This window comes from Poecilia latipinna, unplaced genomic scaffold (assembly GCF_001443285.1).
Source record: "Poecilia latipinna isolate Pla-1442-1.1 unplaced genomic scaffold, P_latipinna-1.0 Scaffold959, whole genome shotgun sequence".
NCBI lineage: Eukaryota > Metazoa > Chordata > Actinopteri > Cyprinodontiformes > Poeciliidae > Poecilia > Poecilia latipinna.
Window position 1 is genome coordinate 31,675 of NW_015113575.1, and position 18,410 is coordinate 50,084.

At 37.2% G+C, this 18,410-nt stretch overlaps 1 protein-coding gene across 2 annotated transcripts; it reads left to right on the forward strand.

Annotated features, from left to right (window-relative positions):
* Nucleotides 1-989: 989 nt before the first annotated feature.
* LOC106958049 (somatomedin-B and thrombospondin type-1 domain-containing protein) lies at nt 990-18,026 on the forward strand. Of its 2 annotated transcripts, none has more exons than XM_015049756.1 (5): nt 990-1,851; nt 11,832-12,014; nt 12,681-12,771; nt 15,708-15,866; nt 16,014-18,026. In XM_015049756.1, exons 1-5 carry the CDS (start codon nt 1,602-1,604, stop codon nt 16,117-16,119), a joined length of 789 nt encoding a protein of 262 aa, XP_014905242.1. In that variant the 5' UTR covers nt 990-1,601; the 3' UTR covers nt 16,120-18,026. The 2 variants fall into 2 exon arrangements, with proteins under 2 accessions (XP_014905242.1, XP_014905241.1); XM_015049755.1 differs by having other exon boundaries at nt 992-1,851; nt 11,829-12,014.
* Nucleotides 18,027-18,410: the final 384 nt, after the last annotated feature.

Here is an 18,410-nt window from a genome sequence, read left to right on the forward strand (position 1 = left end):
TTTTGGTTTCTCCAGATTTTGATAAAAGATGGGAGGGTGAGGGAACCAAAAGAGGATGCTATTCATTCCAGTTTGGACAGACATTTCTGGAGTGAATGAACTGCTCATCTGTGCTCGTCTCACACACACTTTACACATTATTTGACTAAAATCTGAGGAGAAACTTAGCAATTTATCAGAAAAAAATAGGAAAACTAAAAATAGTCTTTGTTGTCCCTTAGTACATACATTCAGATGTAAGACAAAATGTACAGACAGAATGAATAAAATAGATTGTACAATATGGACAAATTTAGAAGGTAAGACATTTCAGTCTCATTGTCACACACTAATGTGAATATTAATTTAGTGTTTCTTTTTTCCTTTTTAATTTTCTTCCAAACATTTGCAGTTTCTTGTAATCTTTCAAATTGGTACTGTATGATTTTTTTCTTATTACAAGGGCACAGAAAATATATCCTGGCTTATTGGCCTTAAGAAAATAATTGAATTAACTAGTAGGCTAAGTGAGTGCGGATAGAAATAAAGTTCAAGCTGCAAATTTAATCCAACACACTAGAGGGCGCTGTAGCTCAAGCCCATCTCTAAATTCCCAAACACAGCTGCACACACAATAATGCCTCGCTGGTAATGCACTCTTTCGCAGTCTTAATATTAAGAAATCTCGCTTTATTTTATCATCATCATCATCACTCTCTCTCTTCCTTATCTCGTTTAAGATCCTGGAGGCTGCACTGCCAAATTACCCCTCCCCCCTGTTTACAGTCTGAAAAAAACAAAACAAAACAAAACAACAACAAAAAAAAAACATACAAGAAAGCGTTACATCTATATTGATGCATATAATCCAGATCTTATTTTTAACCAGATGTTTGTTTTTTAAATGCAATGAGAAGCAAAATGTCAAGGTTTCCCTAAGAAAAGTCTTCAGCTTCACTGTGATCTATAACTCCTGTTCTGACCTTCTTCTTTCACTGAAAAGCGGTGGAGCATAACTAACGTCATTGTTCCCTCAGCCTTTCTTTCAGTGGGTACTTGCTGTCATTTCCACGGAATGAGTAGAAATTATTTAGTTGCAGGATATTGTGACTTCACGCTTTGTCTTTGTATGTTTTTTGTTTTCTCGTTTGTTTGTTTTTTTAATCAATTTGTTTCTCTGTCCGTGGTGCTGAATTTTATTTCGTAATTTGGATCTAATGTTGATCGGCGCAGTGCAACTATTTTTGCTCGGTTTGAGCGTTGGCATTTTTTTTTTCTTTTGTAAAGTTAAAATATTATTTCACTGTTGGGGGCCGGGTCAATCCGTTCTAATAAAATGCAATTGAGCGAGTAAGAGGGAAGGGACCCTGACGACAGACTGGCATCATTCTTCACCTATTTTTGAGTCTAAAGGGGCGGTGTCCGTCAGATCAACAGGAGAGGTTTTTTTTTTTTTTACGCACAGAGATCCAGTTTTACGCAACACTTGATTGCATGTTGGTGGACTGTGTTTTACTTTGTTTTTATTCGAAAGCTTCATCACATCACAAGTGAAACATCTGTCAGAGTAAAACTTTTCTGAGTGCGAGTGCAGAGCAGGTGGTCCTGGAACAGAGTGTGTCATGGGAGCTCAGGGATGGAGCCCGGTGCGTATGGGGATCGTAGTTTGTGGATATTTGGCGTTTTTCTGCAGTGAGTTCATCCCGGTTACTGAAGCCGGATGCAGGGAGAGGGGGAACCAGAACTGCTGCCCCGGCCGAGACAACGAATGTTTTGAGTACACGAGGAGAAAAACGGTGTGCTACTGCGACAGCTACTGTCAAAAAACCAGAGACTGCTGCGAGGACTACCAACACGTGTGTCAAATATCTGGTGAGTTTTTCCTGGTCATTTTCTCCCAAATGACTCCCAAAAATATAAAAAAAACATCCAAAGATCTTCAAAACTTTTTAATTGTTTATTTCAGTGGCGGTTTTAGCATTAATAACGTTCTGGGCGAGTACTTACCTTATGCCCCCACTCCTATAACTGTGTGGAATGACAGATGTTTTACTTCATAAAAATAAATACGGAAAATGCCATGTATAGCCATATGCAAAAACAGATGTAGAGTATTATTGAAAAGTCAGTTTACTTCAGGAACTTTATTACTAAGTGAAACACGTTAAATAGAAACATTACACACAGACAGGTGTTCGAAAGCTTTCATTCCTGTTAACTATAATGCTTTTCTACTTACAGTTGATGATAATTTTACATCAGACCAATAAAAAAGTAATATTTTAATACAGAAATGTAGTCTTAATGAATAATATAATCAATACATGCTTAAAAGTTATCAGTTTTCAAAATTTGAGCCTCTTGAGAATGCATTTTCTAATTTATTAGATATAGATTACATGTCCTTATCAGTATAGAATAATTCAGATGACGTTTGGTTAATCAATATCTTGTATGTCTCAGGTGATTTTAATTAAAAAAAGAAAACATGTTTTTCTTTTGTGCTGTACGTTAAAAACTACCACAGGCGTGTTCTCATAGGTCCTCTAAGTCCCCACATGGACAAAGGTAGCTGTCAGTGAGGTGACAGTAAGACTGTGAGACATTTTACACATAACTGTCTCCATCGTCTCTATCATGGCTGTCTGTTGTAGCCGAAAGGCCAGCAGTAATCTCTTGTGCTCCAAGTTTGAGAGGTAAATTTAGTCTTTGCTGTGTGTGTTTTAAAAGGAAGTTGCCTTCAGGTTTGCAGTTTTGACCCTTAACCTTCTCATTAAAGCTTGAAATTGCACAGCTTAAAGTGCAAAGTGGGGTGAATGATCATAAGACACAAGTTAAACAAATGGTTGGCTCACTTCTTTCCACCCAATCATCTCGACTGCTGCTATATATGGAAGGAATGGATTTCTTAGGAAGAGACTCCCAAAGATGGTGAGGACTGCAGTGGAGTTTAGTCTGCAGTGTGACAATAAGGAGACAGAGAGTTGTAACGTTGTTGTGTGTTAAAATGACCCATGAGGAGTGAATGTGATCCCTGACTTAAGTGCACAAAACGAGCACCTGCAGGGTCACAGCAGCTCATAAAGTGCTGCAGAAAACCTCTTATTAAAGCACAAGTACTGGTAGAGTTCAGTCTCTTTGCTGTGGTGTAAACTGTTTTATTTTGACTTGAGCCAGTAACCTTCAGTAAGCCAACAGATCATTCATCAAAACCCCCTTTAAGAGACTACAATAGGTCTTATCTAGGTTTTCCTCTTTTAATTTACCAACGCGATCTGTCTCAGTAAATGTCCTTTAGTGAGAAAGATTTCTGTCTTAAAGATAATATTCAGGAATGCTCTACTACATCACAACTACAGATAAATGTGTTTTATTTCAATTTTATGAGTCAAACTGTCACAAAGTCCTTGTGACTTGACAAAAATAATAACACTGCTGCTTTAAATAGCTGTAAACAAAACTTTACACTTCGGGCATGTCAGTGAAAGAGGAAGCCAGCTGAGGGGGTTTCAGGCGTCTCTTAATCAGTCCCATGTATTTGCCAAACATAAAAATTACAGGAATAAGCTAAGTGAAGCACTTCAGGTCAGTGTTGACATTACCTGTCTGTCTAGGTTTGCTTCCTCAGAGGTCAAAACTCCCAAATGCAGCAGATGGATCACAAGTTTCACAGTGGTTTTTTTTTTTTTTTTTCCTCTGAGGATCTCTGACAGCTGCATCTGATGAGATGCAGGAGCTGCAGAGCGGTTTGTCTTCACAGACTGAATGTGGTTTCCACAAGGTACAATTTACCTGTACTGCCAAATTACCATGACCATTAGAGCATATGCGCCTCAGTGAGCGTCCTCTGAGGCTTAGAAACGTCGTCTGAACCATAGTCATTTTCGCTGCACATGGCGGCTTTTATTGGTTTCATCAAAGCGCTCTGGTGTCCTGATACTAGACACCTTATCTGATTCTGATCCAGCAGCAGGTGAGCACACAGTCTGTAATTAACCCGGGTCGGCTGCAGCAGTTCAAAGACCGTAGAGTGGGTGACATCAGAAGACTAAAACACTGCTTATCATGACTACAACACAAACAGTTAACAATTTTCAAAGCGGTGGCATTTTTTTCCAGGGAGGGTGTTGAAATGAAATCTTTTGGGGAAGCATGCTGCGTCTAAACAATGTGAAGGACATCCTGGATGGTTCTAGTATGTAAACATGATATTTAATAATATAAGGTACACATTTTTTTAAAATCTGAAAATATTAATTCTTCCTACTGATGGCCGGAAGCAACAAATACAGCTCTGGAAAAAAATAAGAGACCACTTTAAATAATCAGTTTATCTGATTTTACTTTTTAAAGGTTTTATATTTGAGTAAAATGAACATTTTTCTTTTACTCTGTGAACTACTGACATGTCTCTGAAATTTGAAGCAAGAATTTCGTATTTATTAGCAGAAGATGAGAAATGGTCAAAATAACAAAAAAGATGCAGTGCTTTCAGACCTCAAATAGTGCAAAGAAAACAAGTTTATATTCATTTAGAAACATCAATACAAATGTTTTAACTCAGGAAGAGATCAGGAATCAACATTTGGTGGAATAACCAGCAGGTTTTCAATGGGGATCAGTGCAGTGGTTTCTAAATCTATTCCAGAACTGCATTTCATTTTTCTCATTGTACCGCATGGAAAAATACTTTTATAAGGGGATCTGTTTGTGTTGTAGTTGTATGAAAGAAAATACACAGTAATGGAAAGGAGTAATTCTGTAATGGAAGATGCTAAAGGTTGAGACAGATCACAGAAAATCCCATTTTTTAAAGGAAAATTCAAAGCATCACAGCAGAAACACAAAAAGTAAGAAACAACTGGCAACCAGCCTGCATGCATCCTGAAAGAGATACAATTTCAAACTGTTAGGGTAATCAGAAACTAGAGCAAGTGTGTAACCAGACCAGCAGGCAAGGTCAACTAAAACCATAACTCAGAACAGACAGAACATAAAACAGGAACAAGGAACATGAAACAAAACCAGCCAAACCAAAACAATCAAACGGTTTTCAAAGACAAACCACAAAGTCTAAAAATAGAGCAAAGGATCACACAAAATGTCAAGCACAATGAAATATGTTCAGCTTTGTAGTTGTTGTATATATTGCAATACTTGCTAAACAATTATGGAGGGAGAAAAGCCTCTAAAGTAGTTTTAAAAGTAATTTTAAACTGAATTAAGTTTTATTTTTCCTCGATATAAAGCTCATGAGTTACAGATTTGGATGGAGGTCGACATGCTCTCATGACATTTTGGGTTAATTTTTTTTTCTGGATATTAAGATGAATCATTGATCTTAAAAATACACACGCACTGTTAATAATGTGATATTTGAAGATCAACCTGTTGCTGATCCTGATAACCTGGAGACTCAGTTGACAGGATTGGATTTGACCAATATGAGGAATTGTTGGTTTGGTTTTGATTCGGTCAAATTTCACTCAACTCAATACAATTCAACTATATTTGCTCATTAGGAAATTTAAGGACTTTTCCAAGGAAAAATTAAAGAAGCAGAAACAGAGAGTTCTTGTTAAGGTTGTCTCTTTTCTGTTTTAATTGGATGAGGATCTGCCCTTGACACAAAAAGCCCCTTGAAGGAGTTCTGTCATAAATTTCATGTTCACAGCGTGTTTTCAGTCAAAGTAATTGCTCATCTTTACTGCACAGACTGTAAAGATCATGCAGATCCTCAAAAATCTGGAGGAGGCGGCTCCTTTATGCTCCAGCGCTCTGGTTGTGTTCACTCTGACAACAAGACAGGTTCTTCACCTTAAATGCACTCACACGCCTCCCTCTGCTGCAGATATCTGGCTTCTTTCACTTGGGTATCTCTTCGTCCTTTTTCCATTTATTTCCACTCCTCCTTTACCTTGTTTCCTGTTCAGTCTCCCTTCCACATGAAATGCCACAGCTGCTGTGGCATTCATTGCTCTTCATTTAGTTTCCTGTGCTTGGAAAAGTCCTGATTGCAAAGTTGATGTCCAACATCTGCTTCATGACTGGAAACAAATAAAAGGTTCACAGGGAAAAAATGTAAACCAGAGAAGGAAAAAAAAGGAAACAAAAGAGCATGGTAATTTATCTGAAATAATATTGGAATAATTTTGAAACTATTGTCTATTGGCACGAACAAATACAAATTTGCATATCAATTACATTTCAATTGAGATTCACCATGTGGTTCAAATTTTCCACTGATTTTTGGGAAATCACAATCACGTTTGGTTCACATCCATGTCAACACTTGATGATCTCCTCCTTATCAATTTCCCTGGTCATATTTACTGTTCATATATTTCAAGTTCACCTTACATGAACATTCTCATATAGGTCAGATTGTGGCTTTAAAAGTTCATTTTGTATGTTGTCAGATGATAAAACTTAAAATTCCAACATTTTCTAAACTTGCCCAACTGTTATTGCCTCGAACATAAAGCAATGAATTCAAAACTGAGGCGACTTTAGTGACGTTAAGTACTTCACTGTTAAAGCATAGGAGTCTCTAAATACAAATACTTCTTTTGAATGACGACAGTGTTGAAGTCATACCCTTAGATTAACTAATTTCTCTGATTCTTTAGGGTTTTATGGACGTCTGGGGAAGAGTGCAAAGAGTTTAAGACAAAAGTGTTTTAATTAATCCTTGTTAAAGGGTTGGTTTGTTTGCTGTTCCTGTTTATGCTGTTATTAGAAAAATTCATCCCCATCAAAGGTTTCGCCAGACTTGTGGTTTTATTGTTTCCTTTGTTGATGTTCCTAAATGTTAACAGCGGTCAGACCTTGGCCCAGTGGGACTCACTGTATTGGGAAGGAGACAGAACGTGGCCTTTCAGACACCAGCTGGACATCTGCATCCCATCAGAAAACCAGAGGGGGAAGGGGAGCAAAAAGCAACCAAAAAAAGGCAACAGATGGAGCAGAACAAGGCCTAGTGGAAGACAAAACAGATACAGCTAATTGTTTTTTTATGTTATTAAAAACAATGCTTCTTATCGGAGTAAAAGGGAAAGTATGGAGGCGATTCATGCTTGTGACAAATTCTACAAATAAATTTAACATTTTGGCAAATTGTCTGAGCTCCTTTAACGCCTCTTTAACAGGACAACACTTTCAGTTTCATGCTGAAACATTACAAGATAAATAAAAAGCATCACTTACTTTCATCTTAAAGCCATCACATCATACTAACTTATCATAAACAGAAAACAAAACAAAACACTGCAAGACCACAAACTATTACCAAGTATTTTTGGTCTAGTTTCTCGTGCAAATATCTTATAACGCATGAAATAAGTCAAAACTAACTTACAAGTAACTTTTTAGGAAGTTATAGGAGCTTGTCTTAAGTAAATAATTGCTTAATATTGATGAAAACAATCTTTGTTCCTTTGACAGATTATTTAACTTATATTTTCCCCATGTTATAAGTTAATTTATCTGCCAATGGAACAAGGACTTTTTAAAAAATCAGTATTAAGGAATTATTCACTTAAAGCTTGCCTCTGTGTCTTGCTGAAAAGTTTCTTGTATGTTAGTTTGTTTTATTTCAAGTGTACTCAGATATTTGCGTTAGAAACTAGACCAAAAATACCTGGTAAGATTGCACGTTTTTGCAGTGAAAAGAAATTGTTCTTATATAACTTGAAAAAAATAAATAATTAGGACATATTTGACACAGTAATAATTTTTTTCTTTCCCTGGCTTCAATATTGGGATCTAATTTCTCTCAAAATATTTAATAATGCTCAAGGAATATTTGTTTAGGAAAAATGATTGTAGCATAAAACTCATAAAGCTGAATTTTCCTAAGTAAATAGGGCAACAAACACCATTTGTTTCCTGTATTGGGGTCAGAGGTCAGAGTTGGTGTGAGGCTGTCCAACTGGGACTTTCTCCTCCACAATGCAAACAGGGCACAATGGTGACTGTGTGATCCAGACTGTCAGGGTTAGCATGTGGGTGGCACCAGGAGCAGGTTGGGGCCCACCACAGTTTGATAATTTCCTCCTGACCTCTGGCGGCTCGGGGCCAACAGGTTTTTTTTTGTTTTTCCCAAGATAGTTTTATTAGAATTTTCTGCTATACAGACATACAAAAACACACATACACACACAATACACACACACACACAAAGAAGAAAAAAAAAACCATGAAAAGTAAATAAATAAATAAAATAAAAAATGAACATACAATGCATTCCCTCCCCCCACCCAAAAAGAACACTGAACCCCAGGGCTCACTCTATCTACACAAAAAGAAAAGAAAAATTAGCTTTACATATCACAGTATTTGACAAGATGTAAGAAAGGAAACCAAATATCTTTAAAGTCTTCAAGCTTTCCTTTTGTTAAATATGTCAGCTTTTCCATTGCCAGGTTGTTGCTCAATAGTTTAATCCATTCATTTATCTTTGGTCTTTCTGTGTTCCTCCACTTCAGAGCAATCAAATGTTTAGCCTGCAAGAGGCAAACACTCACAAGCTTCTGTCTCTTTGTAGGACCTTTAAATCCGTCTGGAAAAATATGCAGTAAGCAAAGTTTACTGTCCACTGGAACATCCTGTTCGATCAAACGAGAGATGAACATAATAACCTCCTTCCAGAAAGTTTGAAGCTCTACATATTGCCACATACAATGGAAAAGAGTACCCTTATCTATATTACATTTAACACAGATATAAGGAATATTTGAATTAAAATGGTGAAGTTTTACAGGAGTGACATACGTTCTAAATAACCATTTGTATTGTAATAGTCTAAACCTTGTGTTAATAATTTGCGTTTGTGCCAATAGACATGAGTTATTCCATTCATCCTCAGGAATTTCCATTTGCAGATCAGTTTTCCAAGCTTGTAAATATGCAAGACTATTTTCTTTGGAAGCTAAAAGTAAAATATTATAAAATTTGGAAAGTAGGCCTCTACTCTGATTATGGTGAATGGCTATATTGTCTATGGTTCAGAGTGGAGGTTCAGTCGTAGATTTCAGTGAGGCAAAAACAAAACTTCTAATCTGTAAATACTTAAAAAAATGCTTTTGGGGCAAAGGGCCAACAGGTTTATGCTTCCAGACAAAAACCTTATTCCTGTTTGCATGAGTGTGTTGATGAGTGGGGTAAAAATAGTTCTGTCCCCCTGTGGGTGTTTAAACCATTAAACAGAACCGATTTCACTGCAGCAAAACCTAAAGTGTCCTGCCTGTTTGTGTTTGTGCTGCTAAAAAAAAAAGAGGCAAACGTAACAACATTAAAACTGCTCTGTGCAAGAGGAAGGAAAGGCATGTCAGGATAAGAAAGGGCGTAGAAGGCATAAGTAGGAAGTTATTACGCTTTTCACCCATTTATCTTTGAAATTCTTCTCAAGAGAACGTTTCTGTGTGTTTTATATGAAGATGAAGCAAAGTGGAAATTCCCCAATCCTTTGTGTGTAGGTTTGTGTTCATGTGTATGTAAATGGTGTGTTTCAAAACTATTCATATCACATTACAAAAGCAAACCTCGAAATGTCTTATTGGGATCTTATGCAAAAAAAAGTATGTTTTAATATACTGCAAAAAAACACAAAAATCTTAGTACACTTGAGATAAGACTCCACTAATTTAGATGTAACTTTTCAGTATGAGCTTGTTTTCAGCCAATGATCCCTTAATATTAATGAAAAAGTATTAGCTATAAGTGATAATCTGCCTGTGGAATTAGACATTTTCCCAAAACTCTAACTTATAACAGTGAGAAAACTCAGTGTACATTCTTTACATAGAATGAAAATTTACAAGTTTTCTAATTTCTAACTGTCCTCAGACAATGCTAATGTCTAAGGACAATTAGAGTTGTGAATTGTGCTCACTGAACATTCACTGAACATTCATTAAATTAGCTCATGCTAATTTAACTAATTTAATGCATAAATAACATTTTTAAAAATGTATTATAATCTACATGCCACATTTATTAGCACTGTTGCCTTGCAGCAAGAAGGCTCTGGGTATTTCTTGTGACGAACTGGTGACCTGTACATGGTGCATACTTCCTCCATCCATTGACTGCTATAGCTAGGCAGTAGCCCCACATGTCTCTGTATGGATAACCAGGTGTAGACAATGAATGCATGGATGGATGGATGGGTGTATTCTTTGCTTTTAGTGTACTAATCGTGCCCCACTTTTTCTTAGTTTGTTACATCCAGTTAAAATAACATATTTTTTTGTGACTGCAACTGAAAAATCTAATTCAAAAAAGTTTAAGCGTGTTAATACTTTTGTAAGTTCCTGTATGCACATGTTTTGTGGGAAAGTAAAGTGTCAGGTTGAAAGCACTAATGTTCAGGAATTCACAGATTCCACAGTGGCTTTGTGGATCCGCCGTGTCACCACGCCGCCCTCTCTCCTCTCAAAATTTGGCGGCACCTTAAAAGCCCCTTTTTCCTCCCACACACACACACGCGCACACACACACAATTATTCAATCGCAGTATTGTACTGATGGTTGGATGAGTTTTATAAAGAAAGAGTGGAACCCTTTATGTGGTGGGGGAGATTAGATCCAGTTATGGTATATTTATCCACTCCTCTGTCATTTCACCAAGGTTCTCAGAGTATCATGCTATGTGCACCTGTTCTCCTTCTGTTCTCAAGTCATGGAAGTGAAAATAATATTCTGGTGTAGATGTGTTTGTTCAGATTTTGTTATTTTTGTTTAGGTCCTGATTGCCTCTCATTGCCTTGTTTATAATGTTTGTGGTTCCTCCTCAAAACAAGGCCCTTAAATGCTCACAGCCATTAAATCTGGTAACTGAAAAGGGCTTGATTATCGTTTTTTTTTAAACTTTGATCAGAACAGCAATCTCAGGAATACAACTTCCCCTTAGCTTGTTGTAATTTGGCCAAATCAGCCTCCTAAGCAGGAAGTCTAATTGCTGCTGCTGTTTATGTGCTATGTTGCCCTTGTGGGTGTGGGTTTAAAGGGCAAAACTAGAGGGGACAGGATGTCAATTAGCCTCTATCTAAAGCCACCACACACATATGACCTGGGCTGCAGACTTCCTGTGTCTGGGATGAAGCTGATCCTACATAAATCACTTTTAATAACAGCTACCCAATGCCACCTGCCTACCTACAAACAGACATACATGTGTGTGTTTGTGGCAGCTAATGCTAAAACCCAGACACTTTGACATGAATGCAAAGATTAGGAGAATATCTTTAACTCCCAGAAAGTGTGGCATGTCTTATTTAAGGGCCCTTGGATCATTTCCCGTCCTTTGGGTTGGTTTTCTAACAAGACTGACATATTAGTCCATTTTCCTTTGGCTCAGCCAGATTGCACTGGAAAATGTCTACAAATAGCAATTTTAAAACTTCTCGGTTTTGTTTAGTTCTGTACGTTTAGTTTTGTCTTTCTGCTGGAAGGTGAACCTCCACCTCAACCTCCAAAAAAACTACATTGAATTTTGTGTTTGTAAAATGACAAAATGGGAACAAATCTTAGCCTCCGTAAATTTGAATAACATTTATAAAACTGCTTAAAAATAAAATTTCTATCAATAATACTTCAAAATTGCTTTCTTTATCTGATAGCCAACGAGTTTTACATTAACAGTTAAACAAAAAAACATTAACAATTATCTAGATATACAGATAAACAGACAAATGTGCTGCAGTCTCTAAAGATTTGTTTACTTTATCAAACTAAGTCATGCTGAACCCTTCTGTTGCTAACTTCAGCCAACTTATCCTCATTGAGGATCTTTTGGAGCTCTCTAAAGTTGTTTGTGAAATATCTCTATGATTTCCTGCACCCCTCAGCAGCCACCAACTGTGAGGTTGGACCATGGGGTCCCTGGTCGTCATGCTCGTCTCCATGTGGAGTCGGGAGCAAGGAGAGGAGTCGCCAAGTGTCCAATCCCCCGAGGAACGGAGGCTCCCCTTGTCCAGATCTCAGACAGAGACGAGGGTGTTACGGAAACAACGTCATTTGTGACAATGCCAAAGGTACAACCTCTGTGTGACTGCTTCTGATCTACATGTGAAAACTCCTTGTCTAGACTCTGTTGCATATTAAGTGTTTTAGACAAGAGGTCTTGTTAGGAGTTTAAACAACACGTTTCCAAACATCTGTTGTGACATCCGACATCCAGCTGGAATATTTCATCACCTCAGTCACAGACTTCACTATTAAGAGGTTTTCCAGACTGTAAGATACCAGGATACTGATAATTCTGATGCAAGTAGAGCATTTCTTCAGAAAACAGAGTAAAACACTGGCCTGTGTCACTCTGACTCATCTAAACAGCTTGAGCAATCGGCCGAGCAGCAGATTGAGATACAGTATGCAGCTGGTAAGGACATACAAAAAGTCAAAGTAGAAAAAAATAGCTAAACGTTTATTGCAGGAGTATAATCCAACACGATACACCAGCAAGGAGAGGTGTAAATATGACGTATCACATACTCTGCTTTCCCTTGGCCATTTTTCAAACGTGAAAGATATGAGAACATGCTGTCTATATAGATATATGTCAAGCTTCACAAATTAAGAAATTGCTAAAAGGTTAGGATTTTTATCTTTTATCTTTTCTTGTGCTGCCAAAACTATTGATGGATATGTATTTGAACTTTGATTTCTTTTTTGTTTGTATCTCCACCACTTAACTTTAGAGGTGGCAAAAATCCTGCCTGATTCTTTCAAGAGGAACTTCAAGGACCCTTGGAGACGACCCCACATGCTGATGAAGGAGGAGAAGGACAGGTAATGCCACACCACACTACAATATATACTGTCTGTTTTCTGTTTTATTACAAATAACAGCAACAAAAAATAATTGTTGAAACTGAGGTGTTNTTTTTAACTTCTCCTTATAGGAAANTTAAACCACATAAAAATGTGACATCTGTCCCTGGAGGTTTGTTTAAATATGTTGACTTGTTTTAGATGACAAAAATCACTTCAAATTCTGTTTGGAAATCACAAATATCACATTCTGCAGGCTCTGGATATGTTTAGATAGAGCTGCATAACAGTTTACAGCTGGGTGTCTGCCTCTAGCATCGTAAACAACCAACCTCACTAATGAGTGCATTTGCTTCCAATAAGAGCCGTTAAGGAGTCACGGAGTAAACTTTCTGATATCACAACCTCATTGTATTTTTCCATTTAAATAAAATAATCTTTATTTGTTCCTCAAATTTTAAAGGATTCTGCAGGTTTTCCCTGTACATGTTTGATTTCTGCTCCGGGTACTTCGGCTTCCCAGAGTCCTAAATCATGTTTGTTATAATTGTTGTTTGACCTCTTAAAGCTGCAGTATGTAACAAATTTTCTGAACATGCGTGTTAAAAATGTCACTATGTCATGACAGTATAAGACAGATAATCTGTGAAAAAGTTTAACTCCTCTGCCTTCTCCCAGTTCTCGCAGCGCTACCTAAAAACAGCCAATCAGAGCCCGGAGGCGGGTCTTAGCTCTGTCAATCAGGCTTGACAGAGGCTAAGACTGAATTTTCATTCCGATTTGGTGGAAAATACCCTGCATTTTTCAAGTGAACTTTTACCTCTAGCTCATTCTAATATGGAAAACGATTCTTCAAAGCTGCAGCATTTTTGTCTTGGTTCATATCAGTTTTGACGTCAGTTCAAAGGTCACGCTAAAATCAGTTTCGCATGAAGATTAGAGAACACAGACTAAGGCCAATGTTTCCCTGTGCTTTGGCTGTGTACCGTGGACTGACCTCTCACTGCATGTTATTTTTGATCAGAGCTGATTGCAGTGCTATTTGAACTGGTCAAAAACAAGAAAACAGAGTCGTGACTCGTTTCCTGTCTACTCTGAGCTATTAAGCCTGATTAGAATGGACATGAGATCTCTTTGTTTTCGCTGAAATGGAAAGCACCAGGGAACTCTGAGTCCTCATAAATGAAGCTGAGCACATATGACTTCAAACAGACATCTGGTGTATTACTGCTGTTGTCATGGAAATTGACCCAAGAGACATGAAATTAATCTTGTCCTCAAATTGTCCTCAAATTTCTTAAAACACTGTCTTAAATTTTGGAGTCTGAGACACAGCATGAACATGTGTGCTATTGTGGTATTAACAGGTTTACAGCGACTGGAATTAGCTATTGAAGCAAGTTTTTACTTAAATCAGAGAGAAAATATTGTGCATTTTAGTACATCTAAAAGATAATCTATTTTTAGAGTCTAATGGGAAACCTTCTGTTAGTATTTGCAAGATTATAATCACAAAACTCAATTTATTTGGGATTTGTGTCATATAGCAACACAACATAGCCCAAAAGAAAATTAATTCATGGTTTTCAAAATACTTTGTAAAGAAAAAATCTGAAAAGTGTGGCAGGCTGTCTGAAGAGCATATGTGAACGTCAGTTTTCATGTCTTGCAACTCATTCTGAATTTAGATAAGCCCACATTTCTATGGAATTTTTTTATTTGTCTGATGTAATATTTTATTCTTAAAGAAAGTAAGTGTTGAGTTTGTTTTAGCTGTAGACGGATGATTTACAGAAATAAAGGCTTCGCTGTATGCAAATTATTTACTCAATGTGTATTAAGTTACTGAATAAAACATTTCAATGATGGCCCAAAAAATGGCCCCAAAAAAAAAAAGATTTTGTTTGCATCAGAGCATTCACACTTGTTTTGTTTTTTGCGTGGATTTTTGCAAAGGACTTTGTGTAGCTATCTTACAACAAATGACATTTTTTGAAGAAAGCACAAATAGTTCCTTAAAAAGAGATTTTACCACTGGAACAGTGGATGTTTGCAGCACTTCCAGAGTGACATTTAGTCTTTTGACGACTGATTATTTCTCTCCTTGCCATTTCTCTCACTTTAATACAAATGCAACACTTTCAGTTAGTTTTTTATTTGTAAAATAGAAAAATTAGAACAATAACAACATATTTTTCTTCCATTCCACTTAGCAGTAATGTGCTTGTGCTTGTGTTTCTAATATAAGTTTTACATTTAATATGACCGAATACATTGATAATTTTGTAAAGTTTTAGAAGGCACTCTATTTCTTCTTTGTTAGGGTTAGGGCTCCTTATTTTCCTAGAAAGAAAACGAAAGCAGTGCCTGCCGAAATGTCACTGTGAAATCCAGGGAATAGAGAAGCTAAAGACTCATGTTTTCGTTGTAGAATCCTCCCACTGACACTCGTGTTTAGTCAAAGCTGTGCAAGTCACAGACAACATAAATAGCAGAGCGGAGTTCAAAGAGCACAGCTATTAGAGGAGAAAAAAGACCGTAATTGTTTCCAGTCTGCAGACTGAGCCGTGTTGACCATGACACTGCTGGATCACCTTCAAAAGGAACAAATCAGTTACTGATGCTCTTATATTTAGTCTAGGCACATTAGACTGAATTGTTTTGGAGAAGGAAGACTTTTTTACAATTTCTTACAGCATAGATGTGTCCCAACATCTCCATCTGGTTATTTTTTTCCATTTCTCTTTTTTGTTGGAGAAGCTCCACTGACATCCAACCAAAGAACAACATGCTGGAGAGCTGAGTAAAAAAAACCTTCCTTAGTTCTCACAGAGAAGCATGTACAGGTTTCTAAATGATCAATATTTGTTTCTTTGTGCTTTTGAATCATGTATAAACTCAGGTTTTCTGAATCATTTTTCCTTTCGCTCCCTTTTTGTGCTGTCCTCCTGCAGTTACTGTGTGTACCTCAGGGTGAAGCAGGCCAGTGCTGCATGCAGGCTCAAGCTGTGGAGTGCTCAGCTGGTGCGAGAGCGGCTGGTCTGCGCAGAGTGTCAAAGTGATGCCATGTCAAACTCTGATCGCTGCGCAGGAGATGGCATAGAGGGAATTAGGTAAAAAGACAAACTGGAATTTAACCAGTTTGCTGCAGCCAAAACTCTTACTTTGTTGAGAAATAAAATTTTTGTGAAACAAGTTCAGTCAGTATTTTTAAACAGTAATTATTAATCCTCTTGCTATTTTTTATTTTTATTTTCCAGGACCTTCTGGACTGTAGCATCTACTCCTGGTTGCCATGGTTCCTGGATGCGGGAGCTATCTTCTGAGCACTGCCGCTGTCCTCCTTACTCTGTCCTTTTTGTTTGAGCCGATCTGATTGTAGGGATCTGATTGCCCTCAGAGAGCCTCTTCCACCTGAGGAGAGCCCTGCTAGGGAACCCAGACCCTTCTGTCCTGACAACTCATGGAAAACAGCTGCATCCTGCCACTTGTCATCTCATCCTCTGTACTGTATATCCTAGTAATTAATCACGTTGAAATTCTTGCACGTCTTCTCTTCAAGTTTAAAAGCCACATAGCTGCACATCAAAACCACTGCGGAGCCTACATTTTTATACCTCTGAATCTTTGCTATCTACCTCCATCAATGCAAATGTGTGTGCTAATGCAAAACGTATAAATCTGAAAAATCTTGTATTTTTATTCATACATTTTATACTTGTGTTGGTTTCTGTGTACTTTGTATGTGCCTTTATAGCTAAACCTTGTTGTATCTAAAAGTTAAAGACGAAAGAGCAGGTGCTGCCCACAGTTTAAAAAGATCATCCAAAGAAGTCTAAACATCTGTGCTGAAGATGCTGTAAATACTGATAAAATGTATGCATGCTCTACAATTTCATTTTTACAAATATTTCATAAAAAAGTACAACGATTGGGATGACTGGGTACTGATCACTCAGGTGCCGGCGTTATGACATTTGTCAGGCTCTCTCCTCTTCTGTCTGTCCTCATGGTTTCAATACAATGGTCTGTATTCATGTCTTTCATTCCTCAAACTAATCCAGTTCTTTTAGAGTTAACAGTCTGAAGCTTCGTTGATAAAGTGTTTAACTCACTCAGCAACAATGTTTCGGGATCTGGAGTCTCTGTCTGTGTTTTCTGACAGCAACAGGTATTTTTGCTGTAGCTCATTCTCAAAAAGGTATAATAACAATAATGCTCTGACAGTGCTCTGTCTAAAAAAGGCATAGCTTTATCTTTTGTTTCTCTACCTTATCAGCATGTTTAGGTTTTGTTTTCATGTGACTTGTTGATCATTTTGCTGGTATAACTTATTTCACTGCGGCACAAGTTAATCGTATGAAGACAAAACACTTAGGAGAAGCATTTGTTCTTTTGAACATTGTAAATCTGTTTCAGCCACTTTCTGTGCCTGTCTAAGTGGGATAACTTAGCAGACCATGTAAAGTCACATTACCCAGGATTACTCAGCCACTACAGTCTTTTTTCACTACAAGTTCAACTATAAAGGGTTAAAAACATTTAGTTAGTTAAGAAAAATAAATTATTTCAACTAACAATGTGGGTCTATGGTTAAATTTTGCAAGTTGTTCACAAGAAAATTGTCTGTCCTTTTTGAAATGTTTTCTGCCCAACCATTTAGGTATTTTGTTGCTAAAAGATCAGAGACAACACACAAAGAAAGTCTGTCAAGAGTTGAGTCCAGTCAGGGGTTTCCAGGCAGATATCAGAACGTTGTTTTGGAAAATTGAGCCTTATAAAATATTTTCATGAGATCTCTCTTCAGACAGCAAGAAACCCCACCTTCAAGTATGTTTTCACTCACAACCATCTCTGCTCACAGGGGAGCTTAATCAACAGAGCATCAGCCAGCATAAATAACACATAAAGCCAAGTTACTCCCATGCAATTAATTAACTGAATCTCCTCCCAAAACTTCCCACGTTGTCTTGTTTTTCTTTCCCATTGCCTTGATGTTCTGTTCAAAATAAACTGCATATTAACTGCAATGATACAAATTTGACTCAGCCAGTCAATAAGTCCATGTTTTTGCTACAGCTGGTTTAAGAAGAAAGCTGATGTGTCATTAAAGGGATTTTTGGTTTTTGATGCTGTTACTTTCTATCTTTCTCACATCTTTGATTTATGTTTTGTATTTATTATATAAGAATTAATTATTTTTTTGTTAGTGTAACACCGCATACACTGTCTAATAGTGAAATTAAACAACTGTACTGTGTATCCTGAATATATGACTGGATACAGTGTTTTAGTGATGTGTGTTTCCTTCCGGCATCATATCTTCTTTGAAATGTTTCATTTTTCCACTCTTCAGTAACAAGAGTGACAATAGCAGTGGTAAGTATATCCCTCAGTTTGACTAGTTTTTACATGCAACAAGAATAGCAACATTTATGAAACTGTAATAAAAGCCAACATGTAACTGTGAACGTAAATTTCCAACATTTTCAACATTTTTCTGGTGTGTAGATGGGACGATGACTGGCAAAATGACAGATGGTGCTTGTAATTTTGCAATCTCCTGCAATTTGGGGTTTATTCATGAGACGTCAGTGCATGAAGGTAATGTGTGGGCAGATAAAACGCTGATGCACCTGACAGCTTGAGTCATGTGT